Source organism: Loxodonta africana, chromosome X (assembly GCF_030014295.1).
Source record: "Loxodonta africana isolate mLoxAfr1 chromosome X, mLoxAfr1.hap2, whole genome shotgun sequence".
Classification (NCBI taxonomy): Eukaryota; Metazoa; Chordata; class Mammalia; order Proboscidea; family Elephantidae; genus Loxodonta; species Loxodonta africana.
In genome coordinates this window covers 141,452,288-141,468,679 of record NC_087369.1, presented here as the reverse complement: position 1 = coordinate 141,468,679, position 16,392 = coordinate 141,452,288, and the positions used below count along the sequence as shown (strand labels likewise).

Here is a 16,392-nt window from a genome sequence, read left to right as displayed (position 1 = left end):
TTTCCAAGGCTGAAATCTTTACCGAAGCAGACTGCCACATCTTCCTCTCGCAGAGTGGCTGGTGGGTTCCAACAGCTGACCTTTCATTTAGCAGCCAAGTGCTTAACCACTGCGCACCAGGGCTCCTCATAAGGCTTAATAAAAAACCAAACCAAACCTGTTGCTGTCGAGTCGATTCAGACTCATAGTGACCCTAGAGGACAGAGTAGAACTGCCCCATAGGGTTTCCAAGGAAACGGCTGGTGAATTCAAACTGCCAGCCTTTTGGTTAGCAGCCAAGCTCTTAACCACTGCGCCACCAGGGCTCCTTCAAAATCAGAACCAGGCCCACTTCCCTCAGCATGCATACAAATGGTAGTCTGGAAGCAGTAACTTAACTCTGATTACAAAGTTAATATGTAACTTTCTACAGTATTCACAGACATCTTTAATTTCCTAGGGAAAAGGTTGATTAAGGGAGTTTGGTAGCCTTTTGTTGCTATATAGGGCTCTCTGTATGTTATACTTTTTATGGGAGCTGCCTGGAATTTCCTTTAGTATCTCTCAGGCTGTTCTTAACACCTCAAAATATGATGACCATTTATGTCAGTATTAAAGGAAACCGGGTAGCAAAGATAGGCTTACACTTGAGGGATTCTTGGAAAGTATATGTTGACAGCTACATACACAGCATCAGGCATCCTTAGAAATCTCACACAAGAAATCATTATTCACTTACCAAATATTTATTTTATATATATATATATTAATATATACTTGGAGCCCTGGTGGCGTAGTGGTTAAGAGCTCGGCTGTTAACCAAAAGGTCGGCAGTTCAAATCCACCAGCTGGTCCTTGGAAACCCCATGGGGCAGTTCTACTCTGTCCTATAGGGTCACTATGAGTCGGAATCGACTCGACAGCGGTGGATTTGGGTTTTGGTTTTTTGGTGCCTATATCTTGTTGGTGTAAAGGCTCTTATTTCTCTATGATATATTCCAAGGATAAACTACGCTTCTTAATGAGAGGAAGAACAAAGATTTTTAGATGTTAAGGCTGTCTAGCCATAGCCACTCCCCTAATCTCATACCCAGCTGCCTACTGGACATCTGCATCTAGATGACCCACAAGCATCTCAGGTCCCAAACTAAGCAACTCGAGTTCCTCCTACTGTAACCCTGTATTGCAGAGGATGTTAGCCAACTATCCACTCAGGCACTGAAGGTCCTATTTGACCTCATCCTCACCTCCACAGCCAATCAATTATCATATTCTCTTTGTCTAATACATCTCCCTGCTCTCTATCCTCCCACTGCCTAGTTCAGGCTATTATCGTTCATTCATTTATTCATTCACTTAAGTATTTTTTGAGCACCTGCCATGTGCCATTCATGTCTAGGCTTTCGTATTACATTAGTGAACAAAACTGACAGAAATTCATGGAGATTTAGTACAAGAACAACAACAAAAAGAACGTATGACAACACGTGGAAAGTTCTGCCAGCCAGGGAAGCTTACTCAAGCCTCGGTGTCCAGGGATTTTACTGGGATCAGTCATATAGGCGTGTAGCACCCAAGTGACTGACCTCAGCTACTCAAACTCTAATCCCCAGAGTGAAAAAAAAAAAAGAGTTCAACATAAATCACACTGTTCAAATAAACTATCTGATCACACTGGTACAGTATGGCCCAAGTCCTAGCGCACACAAAAACATTCTTATCAGGCAGAATAGTCCAAGATCTCAGAGGTTACCTCCCAGGAGCTCACCAAGGCCCAGCCTAAAGACAGGATTTTCTTTGGTCCGTTGACCGGGAATCAAACCCAGGTCTCCCTGACAGAAGGTGAGAATTCTACCATTGAACCACCACTGCCCCGCATGTCTCCCCTAGGTTATTGCAATAAAAAAAATTCATGGAGCTTAACATTCAAAACCCAAAACAAACCAAACCCACTGCTGTTGAGTCAATTCCGACTCATAGAGACTCTATACGACAGAGTAGAACTGCCCCGTAGAGTTTCCAAGGAGCGCTTGGCGGATTTGAAATCCCAACCCTTTGGTTAGCAGCCATAGCACTTAACCACTACGCCACCAGGGTTTCCTAACATTCAAGAGGAGAGAAAAAAAGCAGATAAGAAAAATATTTGTTGTTAGGAAATGACAGGTGCTTAGGAGAAAAAAAAAAGGAAGGAAGATATGTTGTTCATGGGTGGGGGCTGAAAGTCCTCAGTGAAAAGCTGATTTTTGAGTAAAGACTTGAGAAGGAAATGAGGGCACTGGCCCTGTGCATATCTGGGCAAAGAGCCTTCGAGAGGAAAAGGTATATGAAAAGGCCCTGGGGTAGAAGTGTGCCTGGCCTGTTCTGGTAATGGCAAAGAGGCTAATGTGGCTGGAGTAAAGTGAACAAGGGGGAAGAGTAGTAGAAGGGTATGGAATGAAGTCAGAGAGCTAACAGAGGCAAGATCACATAGGTCATGATTAGGACTTGGACTTTTATTCCAAATGCTATGGGGAGCCATTGGAAAGTTTTGAGCAGAACTAAATCTGTGAGGACTGAGAGAGACAGACTCAGGGACTGGTAGGTGACTGCATTGGGACTACAGCAACAATCTCTCATGGATCTCCTTGTTTCCACTCTTGCCCTACTCCATCTCCTCTCCACAAGACAGCCCAAAGGTTCTTTGTACAGTGCTTATAGAATTGCCATTTATCCTTTAAAAGCTTTCAGTGACTCCTGGTTGCCTTCGGCGGTAATTTTGAAATCATGCTCTGAGGAACTCTCTTGGCTGGGCAGAGTGCTTCAGGGGTTCCGCAAACAAGAAATGTGTCCAGGCCAAGCAAGGAAGATGTAAACTGCCCAAGGAGCCTGTTCTTCAATTTTGTCCGTTTGATGTATTAGAATTCATTAATTCATCAAATATTTATTGAACACCTGCTATGTGTGAGGCACTCTTCTAGGCTAAGGGAATACATCAGTGAACAAAAATAAAATCCATGCCCTCATGGTGCTTACATTCTAGGGAGGGAGTCAGATAATAAATAAAATACAACTTACGTCAGTTAAGCACTATGGAGAAAAAACAGGAATAGGGGTAGGGAGTGCTGAGTAGGGGCCAGGGGTTGCAATTTTGAATAGGGTGGTTAGGGAAAGCCTCGCTGCGAAGATAACATTTGAATAAAGACCTAAAGAGACTGATGGAGGAAGCCATGGGGATATTTAAACCCCGTGGCTGTCGAGTCGATTTCGACTCATAGTGACCCTAGAGGACAGAGTAGAACTGCCTCATAAGGTTTCCAAGGACCAGCTGGTGGATTCCAACTGCCAACCTTTGGGTTAGCAGCCAAGCTCTTAACCACTGCGCCACCAGGGATCCATGGGGATATCTAGGGGAACAATGTTCCAGGTAGAGGGAACAGCAAGAGCAAAGGCTGTGAGGTGGGAATGTATCTGGCCAGTGTGGCTGAAGCAGAGTGAATTGAAAGCCAGAGTAGTTGGAGATGAGGTCAGAGAGGTGGGAGTGGAGGAGCCTGACTGTGTATGCCCCTCGTAGGGCATTGTAAGGACTTGGGTCTTTACTCAGAGTGAGCTGATAAACCATCAGAGGGCTTTGAGGAGATGAGTGACTCACTCTGACTTAGGTTTTAACAGGATCACTGTGGCTACTGTGTTGACAAGAGACTATAGGGATGCAGGGTCAGAAGAGAGAAGAGCTAGGAGGCTTTCGTAATAATCCAAGTGAGAGGTGATGCTGTCTTGAACCAGACTGGGGGCAGTGATGGGCATTTGGATTCTGGATATATTCTGAAGACAGAGGAGACAGGATTTGCTAACAGATGGGATTAGAGGCGTAAGAGAGAAAGAAAGGCTAGGTTTCTGCATAAAACGGCTTTTGAAACAAAGAATTATTCTCCTACAGAAGTCTTGATCCTGGGGGCCAATTGTTGGCTCCCAGGGTCAAGCTCAGACCAACTGGCCTACCCCGGGAAGCCCTGGATACCTGTGGTGGGCCTCTATACCCAGATAGAGTTCCCTCTTTCTGGAAAACCACCTTTTGTTGCCCCCTCCTACTCCTGCTTCAGGCTTTCCCTCAAGCATTCCTTTCTCTGGAAGACCTTTGCCCTGCCCGACCGCCTCTACTGCCTAGGCTGGGCTAGAGGCTCCCTGGTGCTCTCCCAGCATCCCGTACATCCATCTTAGCACTTGAGCCACCCTGTACTGCAAGTGACAGTACAGTCTATCCTGCTATTGTACCTAGTAAGGGCATTCAACTTAAGTTAAATGAACAAATGTTTCTATTCCAAATCCTTCCTTGTTTCTCCAATCCCTTCATTCTCTGCAGAAAGCCGCTGAGCTGCCTAATTTTCTGAACTGCAAGCCATCTGCTGTGAACCACCTCAGCTTCCTCCTCTCTGCGTCACGTGGGCTATCTCCTGTGTATAGCATGCCTCTTTTGCTGTAGGAAGGCAACGGTTGGGGGTATTCAAATAACTCCCAAATGAAACAACAGAAGGATAAACCATTAACTATTAGAAATTATCTATGGAAAAAAATTACTTACGGGAGAGGGAGATAACAGGGAGGAGGGCACTAGGATGGCAGCTAGCCCTCTCTGAATATATGTTCACTTATAGGTAGTTTTGTCTTTAGAGCCATATAAATGTTTTTAACTTTTAATTGACATGTAACACTCAGGCAGAAGAGTACACAAACAAGTGTCCAGCTAGATGAATTTTCACAAAGTGCACACACCCGTGTAACTAGCACCCAGACCAAGAAACAGAACATCACCAGCACACTTCTACTGCCACGGGGAACCACTGCCCTGGCTTCTATGGTACAAATTAGTTTTGCCCGTTTTTGGTCTTTACATAAACGGAATTCTACAGTCTGCATGCTTTTGCGTCTGGTTTCCTTTGTGCTACATTGTGTTTATGAGATCCATCGTGTTGTTTTGGGTAGCGGCAGTTTGTTCATTTTCACTGGCATATAGGAGCAGTGCTCCCAAGTTTTAGCCTCGGGACCCCTTTACACTTAATTGTTGAGGACCTCAAAGAGCTTTTGTTTATGCGGACTGTATCTGTCAATACTAACTCTACTAGAAATGAAAACTGAGAAATATTTAAAACCCAGGAACACAAGCACACTTTCCATTATCTGTGAGGACAATGCTATTACAAGTCATGGAAGCCTCTGGTGGCAGCTAACAACAATATACCCGCTGCCATCCAGTCGATTCCTAGTCATAGCCGCCCATAGGACGGAGTGGAACTGCCCCATACGGTTTCCAGGGCTGTAACCTTTATGGAAGCAGACTGCCACATCTTTCTCTTGAGGAGTGGCTGATGGGTTCCAACCACCGACCTTTCAGTTAGCAGCTGAGCACTTAACCACTGAGTCACCAAAGCTCCTTAACAACAATATATAGGCTTCTTAACACAGTTCTATTTGTGGGTCTGTAATTTCAAAGAAGTGATGAGTATGTAAATAATATTTTGAGACATTTCTATCAACTGTAATGTAATGTAATGTGGTTAAGTGCTACGGATGCTAACCAAGAGTTCCGCAGTTCAAATCCGCCAGGCGCTCCTTGGAAACTCTATGGGGCAGTTCTACTCTGTCCTATAGGGTCGCTATGAGTCGGAATCGACTCGACGGCAGTGGGTTTTTTGTGGTTGTAATGTAATCTGAAAACATCCATAATTCATATAAACGAAGAAAGTGCTAAATTTCAGTCAGTTTGGTGCAAAACATAGTTTAATTTTTTTTTTTTTTTTTACCATCCAAGTTCATGGGCTCTCTGAATTCTATCCACGGACCCTTGTGAACCGCAGGTTAAAAACCCTTGCCCTAATGCATTGATGCGAAACTGCTTGAGGTGACTGCAAAGGTGTATAGAGGTTTTGTTTTAATGGTGAGAAGAAAAAAAGATGAAAACGGGGAACAGTAGTGTCCAAAACGCATGCCATTAATTCCTGTACATTTTGCCAAAGGTGGGCTAAGAGGTTCGTCTGGGCTTTCCACCAGCCAAGGAAAAAGTTTTGTCCCTCCTTTCTCAGTTTAAAGGCCTTTGTTGACAACCTCTTGCCTAGGCTAAAAAGCGCAAGGCTGTCCCCAGGCTTGGAAACCCTAGTGGCGTAGTGGTTAAGAGCTTAGAGCTGCTAACCAAAAAGTCTGCAGTTCCAATCCACCAGCCGCTCCTCGGACAGCCCTGGGAAACCCTATGAGGCAGTTCTACCCTGTCTTATAGGCTCGCTATGAGCCGGACTACGTCCAACTCTCTTACAAAGGCTCAGCTGGGTCCCAGCCTAATCCAGCAGCAGCGACCTCAGTCCCTGCTCCTCTGTGCGCTTCTTTCTAAGCGCAGGGCCGATGTCCTTAGGCCAGGAAGTTGCGCCTCCACCGCCCCTCTTTGGAGTTAGTCCCGCCTCCTTTGTGCGACTTCTGCCTTTGGAGGGACTTCCATTTTTGCACTTATTACGGCTGTCTGTCTCACCCACTCAACAGGGTGCCCCTATCAAACTGACGAGCCCCCTGGGGAACCCATTTGTGGAAGTGGAATCTAAGCGAATTCAATTTCGCACAGAACGAACGCAGCTTCCCACTGCTCCACGGGAACTCAAACTGCTACGGGTGCTACGAGGCTGTGGCCAATCGTGATGTCACTTCCCAAACCCCGCCTCCGGCTGCGCCTTCTAAAACGTAATTCCGTACGATTCGTTCTCTTTTGGTTTTTCTCTGCCGTTGTGGTGTGTGCGGCCGCCGGCCTTCCTCGCCATGGTAAGACCATCCGCCACCATCGGCTCCGGGGCGGCTTCCTGAGACCCGGGGCCACCATGGGCCCGCCGAGGTCGCGCGGGAAGACCAGATGCGGAGGCCTTTTTTAGGCTTTCCCAAGAGAAGGTCGAGTTTGGCCACCACTCCAGTCTGCGGGCCTAATGGGGAGCTAGCCTGCAAGTGATGAGGAGGGGCGGGCTGCTCTGGCGCTGCGGGGTCCGAGGGGGCGCTCTTCGCGCCAGACCGCCGCCAAGGCTGGTAGGGATCCCCACCCCGCTTTAGCCTTCTCTCAGGGTTGCCCCAGTGGAGACCGGACCCTGATTCCTGAGCGAACTGTGATTTTGGGGCAGGAAGAGAGGTTGGGGACCACCTCGTGAATCGTGGACTGGCTGCGGGGCTGCCCACGGACCGTGGTACTTGCCAGGCATCGGGAGGTGGATGTGGGCTGCTGGATTTAGGAAAGCTTTAATCTGGCTCCCGAGACCATACCGCAGGGTTGGCTTATGAGTATTCTTAGTCGTTTGTTCAGGAACTGAGAGCGTCACCCTGTGGAAGCGCCTGGTACAAGGAGTGTTGTGCAAAGCCATGCGCCGTTCAGACATTTCTTAGTAAATGTCAGTTGCAGATGAGTCACTGTCCGGGTTTTTTCTGTGGCACTGTTTTCCTGAGAAAAAAATGTTTATAGGCTTCTAGGCATGGAGGGGATCATTATCCCCTGTTTTATAGCTTATTGACAGAAGATTTGTAACTTAATGTGGGTTGGGGAGGGAAGGATTTAGTTATAATGGCCCCTGTTATGCAAAGGGTTTGTTGGGCCATGTTTTAGACTCAGGTCATTTTGCCAGATTGTCATGAGTGGGGGACGAGTGGTTGGAGTTGGACTCAGATGACCCAAATTCTTAACAGAAGCCATAAGAGGCAACGAGAAATTAGGAAAGACGTCTTTGAAAAAGTGGCATTTTAAATAGACCCCAGAAGTTCAGTTAGGATTAATACCAAAATGGTGAGTGGGCAGAATCGATCTACTAAATGTCAAGACAGTGCATAAATAAGTAATCTTAGCTAGCCCTGCAATGAACCTTGAAAGTGTAGCTACCCCCATTTTACAAACTCGGGCACCAGGACTCATTGACTTGCAAGTGACAGGTTATTCTGGTTGACTGAAAGCAGTACTCTTTCCAGGAAGCCAGTCTCCCCAGCACTAGCTGTACCCCTATGTAGTCTCCTGAGCCCTGGTGACAGCAGGCTAGACATGAATACTCTGATTTTGAGCAGGTTGCTTACCTCCTTGATTCTACTTGTTTCTTATTTGATGGGAATTAGGGTATCCGCCTCCAGAGAAATTGTGAGGAACAAAGGGCACAACGTGTTCACCATGGAGAAGATTGTTTTTGGTCTATATTAAGTAGTCAAAGTTTTGTTGATTTGAGAGGATTCCTAACTTTGAATCATTTAGGCAGACTAGTGTGAACTATCTAAATTGATTGCATTTCCTTCCTAGTCTTCTCATAAGACTTTCAGGATCAAGAGATTCCTGGCCAAGAAACAAAAGCAGAATCGCCCCATTCCCCAATGGATTCGAATGAAAACTGGTAATAAAATCAGGTAAGCTTACATGCAATCTAATTCATCCTTGTACCACCATTCTGAAATTCCTTTTTTTACACTGTGCTTCTTCAACTGGGCGTAGAAGAGATCCTTCCGGTACTTGTTAATTTCCTGATTGTCTTCTGTTTGAGACAGAGCCTTAAGGTTGTCTCATTACCCTGGTGGGGAAGACAAAGTTGGCTCACCCGAACAAGTTTTTTTTCCCCATTTATTTTATTGTTCAGAATATACACAGCCAAACATACCAACAATTTCTACATGTACAATTCAGTGACTGACATAATTCACTGCCCCCAAGTTTCCTATCTAGTCTTTCAAGTTGCTGTTGTCAGTTTGATCCCATAGATAGTTCTTAAAAACATAATGCTCAAGGCAGACCTTTTTTACTCGTTAAGCTAAACTGTTTGGTTTTAAGAAGACTTCAGGGGATATTTTTTTGTTCACAATTTAAAGATTATCTCAGGGCAATAGTTTTGGGGTTCTTCCAGCCTCTGTGGCTCTACAAAGTCTGGATTCTATGAGAATTTGGAATTCTGTTCTGCATTTCCCCCCTTTGATTAGAATTCTTCTGTAGAATCTTTGATCAAAACATTCAGTAATAGAAGCCGGGCATTATCCAGTTCTCCTGGCAAAGGAGGCAGCTGTTGATGGAGGATCCAGTCACTCTTTGAAATGTACCTTTCTTAAAGACTGGAAGATTGCCCTCTACTGCAGAAGCAGCTGAATTGATGATTTTTGGGAGAAAAACATTAGGACCTCCAGGGTCATCTAGATGAACTTCAAACAGAGCTAGGATTAAAACTCCTGTGTGCCTTTTAACCCACTGCTCTTTGGACCTGGTGGGCCTCAGGGAGGAAAAATGAGCATTGAAAATCAGTGAGATTTGTCCAAGGTGACAGCCTAGTATTGAGGTTTCCTGATGATTAAGCCCAGAAGACCAAAAAGTTAGGGGAAAAGTCAAAAAGAAAACATTCCCCTGATTGTTCTTTTCAGAGCACTTGATTAAGCTGACATTGTATGTGGATGTTTCATTGTTAGATGCGACTAGATTTTAAAACCCCCTGGTCTTCCCTGCACAATACTGAGAAAAGAGCAGTGAGTCACTAGGCAAAGTGGTTAGGCAGCTCGGCCCTTCTACAGGTTTGGGTTTCTGTTGAGAACACCCCAGTTGTCCATAGTAAAGCCCCCACCATAACCACCCTTTTTCTTAAACATCTAGGTGAACACGATTTTTTCTCCATCAATGATGATGGCACCTGCCTTACGGGTTGCTGTGAGGAATGAAAGAAATGTATAGAAAACTCAGTGCCTAGCTTAATAAAGGTTACCTGCTATTATTGGTCTCTCAGAGCTGGGAATGTATTTTGTATTTAGGATTCTGTGTTCTTGGCCCAGAAAATTGGCACCATAGAATGACTTTTACTATTGTTTTAGCTGTCTTTCAACTTCTAAGATTGTATTCAAAGCAGGTTGCAATTACAGTGCTTTGGTTTGTGGAAGTACTGACATTATCCTGCTGAAAGAAACACTGTGTTGATCGTCTTTGGTTTTGTCTTTATGAGGGTAAAACCATGACAGATTAACATGCACAATCGTGAGATGGCTTTAGCACTGCAAATCACTGTTGCTCTGGGATTGGAATGAATGGGTGTTAATCTGTGTAAGAATTGTGTAGGAGCTTTTATGAGTGTGTTAACATGTTAATTGACTTTTCAATGTCATTTAGAAAGGAGGAGAGGGGGGTTAAAATACATATCTCGGTCTACCCCAGATCTCCTGAATTCAAAGTTGAATGGGTGTACACTTGGAAGGGAGAGCTTCTCCACTTCTCAAGCTCCAATAAAAACCCATTTTTCTCTCTAGCCTTGGGTTCTTGTGAGAGGTAAAGAATTAGCTTGAGTAGTTCTTAAACACATCTAGCAAGTCATTCTTTACTTACCAGAAAGGGTTCAAAATTTGTTGAAGGAAGAGGGACCCTTTGCCTTTAGAGGATTTTGTGGTACCTAAAAGGCAAAGTTTGGTGAATAAGAACAGCTAGATTGAGGTCAGACTCTTTGTAACTTACAGTTTCGTTCTGTGTAGGTACAACTCCAAGAGGAGACATTGGAGAAGAACCAAGCTGGGCCTGTAAGGAGTCGCACATGTGATGGAACACGGCCTTCCCCCTGGCAGCCTGGTAGCATTTTAGCGAATCAAGTTGGAAATTGCCCTGTGATCTATACCATTCAAACATGAGTCAGAAAATTGTGGTTTATTCCTTTTTTTTTATGTTTCTGCATTAAGTGATTAAGCATGCTAATAAATATGTGAGACATTTCATTTGAACTGCTGTTACATTCTGGTTTGTCCAGTACTCAGTTTACTCCCCTACCCCAGCCCTCTACCAGATGACCTAACAGCACTGTCCAGTAGTGCTTTCTTGCAGTGGTAGAAATGTTCTCAGTCTGGCTACCAAATACTTGAAATATGACTAGTGTGGCTGGAGAACTTGACTTGTAACATTACTTGTGGTAGAAACGGTTAAGTGCTGAATTACTAGCCAAAAAGTTGGTGATTTGAACCCACCCATAAGTACCTTGGAAGACAGGCTTGTTGATCTGCTTCCTAAAGGTCACAGCCTTGAAAACTGGAGTAGAGTTCTACTCTGACACACGTGGGGTCGCCATTGTGTCAGAATCAACTCGATGGCAACTAACAGTTGGCAGTGGCCACTGTATTGGTTGGCGTAGTGGTTAAGAGCTTGGATTTGCCAGCCACTCTTTGGAACCCCTACAGGGCAGTTCTGTTCTGTCCTATAGGGTTGCTATGAGTCAGAATCAACTCGACGGCACCTAACAACTGTATTGGACAGCACACCTAAAATCTTCACTGAACATACCCTGGTTGGTAATTCGATCAGGTGTTTCTGTTACAGGAGGTGTATACCTGGGGGTGGCACATTCTTAGAAGAACAGGGGTCAGGCAAACTCAATTTCTTTTTTCCACTTAATTTTCTGTGCTGAGTCATTTTTCTTTATATATTCTTTTTCACTGTTGTTGCTTTTGTATTTGTATTTTCTGTTATCCCTCCCTGTCTGGTACTCCAGTCACTCGTAGGTTATTCCTTTTGATAGAGTCCCACATAATTCTTAGGGTTTATTCATTTTTTCAAATTCTTTTATCTGGTATTTCCTCAAATACCTTGGTGCCAAGTGCTTTATCTTCACTCTCACTAATTCTGATTTCCATTGCCTCGATTCTGCTCTTATGACTTTCTATTGAATTGTCTAATTCTGAAAATTTATTGTTACTCCTGGATTTCTGTTTGCTGTCTCTATGGATTATCGCAGCCTAGTTTGTCATTATGCTCTTCTCTAATCTTAACTTCCTCCGATGCTTTGTCTGTGTGCTGCTTGGCTTATTCTGCGTTTTGCCTGATCTCCTTCCTAATCTCTTGAAGAGTTCTCTATATTAGCAAATTTTGTATTCTACCCCTGGTAATTCCAGGAAGTTCTCTTAATCCGGAAGATTTCTTGATTCTTGATCTGCCTCTTTATGTGATTTGACATTGACTGTTGTCTCTGAGTCATCAATAAGTTACTGTTGTCTCTGAGTCATCAATAAGTTACTGTTGTCTCTGAGGCATCAATAAGTTACTGTTGTCTCTAAGCCTTCAATAAGTTACTGTATTTATTTATGTTTGCTTACTGTATCCTAGCTTTTGTTTTGATATACCCAAATAGGCTGCTCATGTGAGCTGGCTAGTTTGATTACTGGTGCCTTTTTTTGAAGCTCAAATGTCAGGGTCAGGCAAACTCTGGTCTGCTACTGCCTATGTTTGTATAACCTGTGACTTAAAGTTTCTGCATTTTCAAATGTTTGAAAGAAATTTTTTCATACTATCTGTGGTTGCGTTTGTCCTGTTGCCATAAAGACCATATGGTCTGCTAAGCCTGAAATATTTACTACTTGGCCCTTTACAGAAAAAGATTTGCCAACCCCTGATTTAAATACCTGGATTCAGGGGAGTTCACTTTTGCTGAAAAGAGCTAGGTTAATTGTTGGCACCGTAGCATACTGTACATTGCATTGTAGGCGGCGTCATGGCATTGGCTGCCTTACAGAAAAGCTGCACCTGGAGAGTAAGGTGCTGGGTGATGCGTTCAGCAAATGCATTGAGCGCTTCTTACATGCCAGGCACCGTTATAGGTACAGTGTTTGAGATTAATTGGTTGGTAGACAAGTTATATAGCATGTTAGAAAATGTTAAGTGCTAATAATGGGTCTATACACGAACCATAGCAAACATCTGTGGGAAGGGTGGAAGGGAACAAAGTTCCTTGATTGTTCTTTAGAATTAGGGCTGAAACTGAAGCAAGGGGAAAGAATCAGATTTGGTGGTGACTCCCTACCCAGCTCATAGGGACCCTATGCTGGACATAGATGAGAATGCAGATGGCAAGGGATGCTGGGTGCTCTGTATGTTAGACCAAAAAACAAAACCTGTTGCCGACTAGTTGATTCCAACTCACAGTGATCCTATAGGACAGAGTAGAACTGCCCTATAGGGTTTCCAAGGAGCAGCTGGTAGATTTGAACTGCTGGCCTTTTGGTTAACAGTTGAGTTCTTAACCACTGTGCTACCAGCGCTCCAGTGTGTATTGTTACGTGCCGTGGAGTCTGTTCCGACTCAGCGACCCTATGTACAACAGAACGGAACACTGCCCAGTCCTGCGTCATCCTCATCGTTATGCTTGAGCCCATTGTTGCAGCCACCGTCAATCCATCTCATTGAGGGTCTTCCTCTTTTTCACTGACCCTCCACTTTACCAAGCATGATGTCCTTCTCCAGGGACTGGTCCCTCCTGATAACATGTCCAAAGTATGTGCGACATGTATTCTTGCCATCCCTGCTTCTAAGGAGCATTCTGGTTGTACTTCTCCCAAGAAAGATTTGTTTGTTCTTCTGGCAGTCCATGGTGTATTCAATATTCTTTGCCAACACCACAATTCAAAGGTGTCAATCTTTCAGTGCTGTGTATAGTGTGCAGCAAATGCTGGGGGGTTGTACAGCAAAAGGCTCTTTGTCCTCTAACTGCACTCAGAGGCTGAAATGAATGCAAGCCTTTAAGAGGGACCACCATGCTTACCAGAAGTTTGAGCTGCAGAACTATCAGCCAATTGAGGAGCTTGGGGGAGGAGTCTTGCCTTCACATTCAAAAACAGCTGCTACTGTGTGAACAACAGGTGGCAAATGTTACCATGCTAAAAATACTCAGATCCAAAGCAGAGAGATGTGATTCATTTAACTGACAGTCATGTCAGGGAGAAATGTCTAACCGTTTTGGAGTATTAGAAATATCCTTGCCTCACTACTGAGTCCGGGGAGGCTAAGTGATAAGACCAAGGTCACACTACTGGCAGACCCCAGCTTTCTCTACAGACCTTAAAGAATAGGTAGGACTAGAATTGAGAGAAAGGGGAAACGACTTGGATACCAGAGTTGGTTGGCTCTGTGTAAGGGGTTTCTTTTGAGCCTGGGAGTCATACAATTCCTCATCTGTGAAGTGAGTCGGACTAGATTGGTGCTTCCTGGAAGGAGGGAGTGGGAGCTTGTGACATCGAAGATTTCAAAACATCAAATAGTACATGACCTGCCAGAAGTAAAGCCTAAGATGCCTGCTTTTGAAAGACGTGAAGTCGGCTCCGGTGATACTTGTCTGTCCATTGATGACCTAATGAAAGGCAGGTGGCAGCAGCGAGCTGGTGAAGAGTTTGTGGTCTGGAGTGTGACCAGGTTGGATGCAGGGCCTCTTGACCAGCAGCAGTGAGCCTCAGTGTCTCCATTTGCAACATGGGGCCGATAGGACCTCCCTCAGTGGGTTGTGAGGATGAAATGTAATAATGCATTGAAGCACTTTGTTCAATGCTTCACTGTAGGAAAAAGAAGTGTGGGGAGGGAGCTGGATTAGAATTTTCATGTCAATTCCCTCCCCAGCTCATATGTGCTGTATGCTGGACAAAGCTCAAATAAGGCACATAAACTGAAGACTGGGATGGGAGACGACAACACAGGAGATGGCAGGCAGAGCTGGCACAGAGTTGATGCTCCATGGTGGCTGCTAGATAGTTGATATTTGGGTTCCCTTCCAATTCAGGATTCTAATTTGGAGGGTGTCTTAGTCATCTAGTGCTGCTGTAACAGAAATACGACAAGCTATTCTCTCACAGCCTAGAAGGCTAGAAGTCCAAATTCAGGGCACCAGCTCCAGGGGAAGACCCTTGTCATCAGTCTTCCCCTGGTCAAGGAGCTTCTCCAGCGCAGGGACCCTAGGTCCAAAAAATGGCGCTCTGCTTCTGGTGCTACTTTCTTGGTGGCATGAGGTCGCTCTGTCTCTCTGCTGCCTCTCTCATATCTCAAAAGAGATTGGCTTAAGACACAATCTAATCTTGTAGATCTCATCAGTAAAACTGCTGCTGATCCAGTTCATTAACATCAAAGCCATAGGATTTACAACACATAGGGAAATCAAATCAGACAATCACACAATACAAGCCAAACTGATACATATATTTAGGGGGGACACAATCCATGACAGGTTGGGGGCAGTGGTGGTTCAGTGGTAGAATTCTCGCCTTCCATGCAGGAGACCCAGGTTCAATTCCCTGCCATTGCACCTCGTGTGCAGCCACCACCTGTTTGCCAGTGGAGGCGTCCATGTTTCTATGATACTGAAAAGGTTTCAGCAGAGCTTCCAGACTAAGACTAGGAGGAAAGGCCTGGTGATCTACTTCCAAAAATCAGACCCTATGAATCACAAGTGTCTGATGGCTCCACAACCGATCATGGGGTTGGTGCAGGACCGGGTAGTGTTTTGTTCTGTTGTGTGTGGGGTCGCCATTAGTCGGTAGTTGACAGTAGCTAACAACAATTTGGAGGGGCAGAAGAATCCCTCAAGGCCTTGAAAAGGAGGCAGGGTGACATGAGAGGTAGAGTCCTGGGACTTGCGGTCAGGTCTAGGATTGAATCCTAGCTCCATCACTGAACCAGCAGTGGGAACTTGGTCTCTTCAGAGACTTCCAGAATCATCCCTGAGAACCTCAGCTTTGTTAAGGATTGAATTGTAATGCTAGTAATGGATCAGTTCTATCAGATATTCTCCAATTTTAAAGATGAGAAATAGGTTAAGCAACTAATTTCTGCCAATAGCAGCTAAGAGTATTTTAGAGTGTTTGTAGCATGCCGGGAACTCCCTGGGTGGTACAAACAATTAACACACTAGGCTGCTAACCAAAAGGTTGGAGGTTCAAGCCCACTCAGGTGCCTCGGAAGAAAGGCCTGGTGATCTACTTCCCAAAAATCAGCCATTGAAAACCCTATGGTGCTCAGTTCTACTTTGACACACATGGCGTCACCATGAGTTGGAATCCACTCTCTGGCAACCTTTTTTTTTTCCTTTTTTGGAGCATGCCAGGGAGCTGCTGTTAGCAGGAATGGGAATGAGAACCAGATTGAGTAGTGAATAGATATTATACTTCCTTGGAAAGAGCAGGGTGAAATGTTAAGCATCCACACCTCCTTGATAGTGTTATATTCAGGAGCGTTCATCCAACACACACCTGACCGTGCTTGTGCAAAGAATTGGTGGGTATTTGGAGAGCCAGAGGTAAGTGTGACCTTCAAGGGTGTCATAGTCAAGATTGTGCACGTTATGTGCCTGTGCACACTGTATGGGTGTCTCTCTGGGGATGGAGGGAGGAAAGCTGATGAACCCTCATCCAAGAAAACACATCAGGCTGCACTAAATAAATGGTCTGGCACAGTCATTCTCAACCACGATGATTTTGCCCCCAGGGGACATTTGGCAATGTCTGGAGATATTCTGGTTGTCTCAACCAGGGACAGTGCTACTACCATCTAGTGAGTAGAGGTCAGGGAGTTGCTAAACATCCTACAATGCACAGGAGAGCCCCCCAAATGTCAGTAGTGCCAAGGTTGAGAAACTGGTCTAGCAGCAGAGCAGCCAGCTAGAGTGAGCTTTTGCAGATGCA

The 16,392-nt window shown here is 44.9% G+C and overlaps 1 protein-coding gene and 1 non-coding gene across 2 annotated transcripts; both read left to right on the top strand.

Annotated features, from left to right (window-relative positions):
• Positions 1-6,632: 6,632 nt before the first annotated feature.
• On the top strand, positions 6,633-10,686 carry RPL39 (ribosomal protein L39). The gene is made up of 3 exons (XM_003414778.4): positions 6,633-6,756; positions 8,255-8,358; positions 10,444-10,686. Exons 1-3 carry the CDS (start codon positions 6,754-6,756, stop codon positions 10,490-10,492), a joined length of 156 nt encoding a protein of 51 aa, XP_003414826.1. The 5' UTR covers positions 6,633-6,753; the 3' UTR covers positions 10,493-10,686.
• Positions 9,824-9,955, top strand: LOC111751892 (small nucleolar RNA SNORA69). The gene has a single exon (XR_002786965.1). It is a non-coding gene; the product is annotated as a small nucleolar RNA SNORA69 (small nucleolar RNA).
• Positions 10,687-16,392: the final 5,706 nt, after the last annotated feature.

Bases quoted from the DNA above. Each gene is read 5' to 3' on its own strand.
- RPL39 (XM_003414778.4), top strand. The intron at 8,359-10,443 runs GTAAGCTTACAT...CGTTCTGTGTAG, and splicing joins AAAACTGGTAATAAAATCAG to GTACAACTCCAAGAGGAGAC.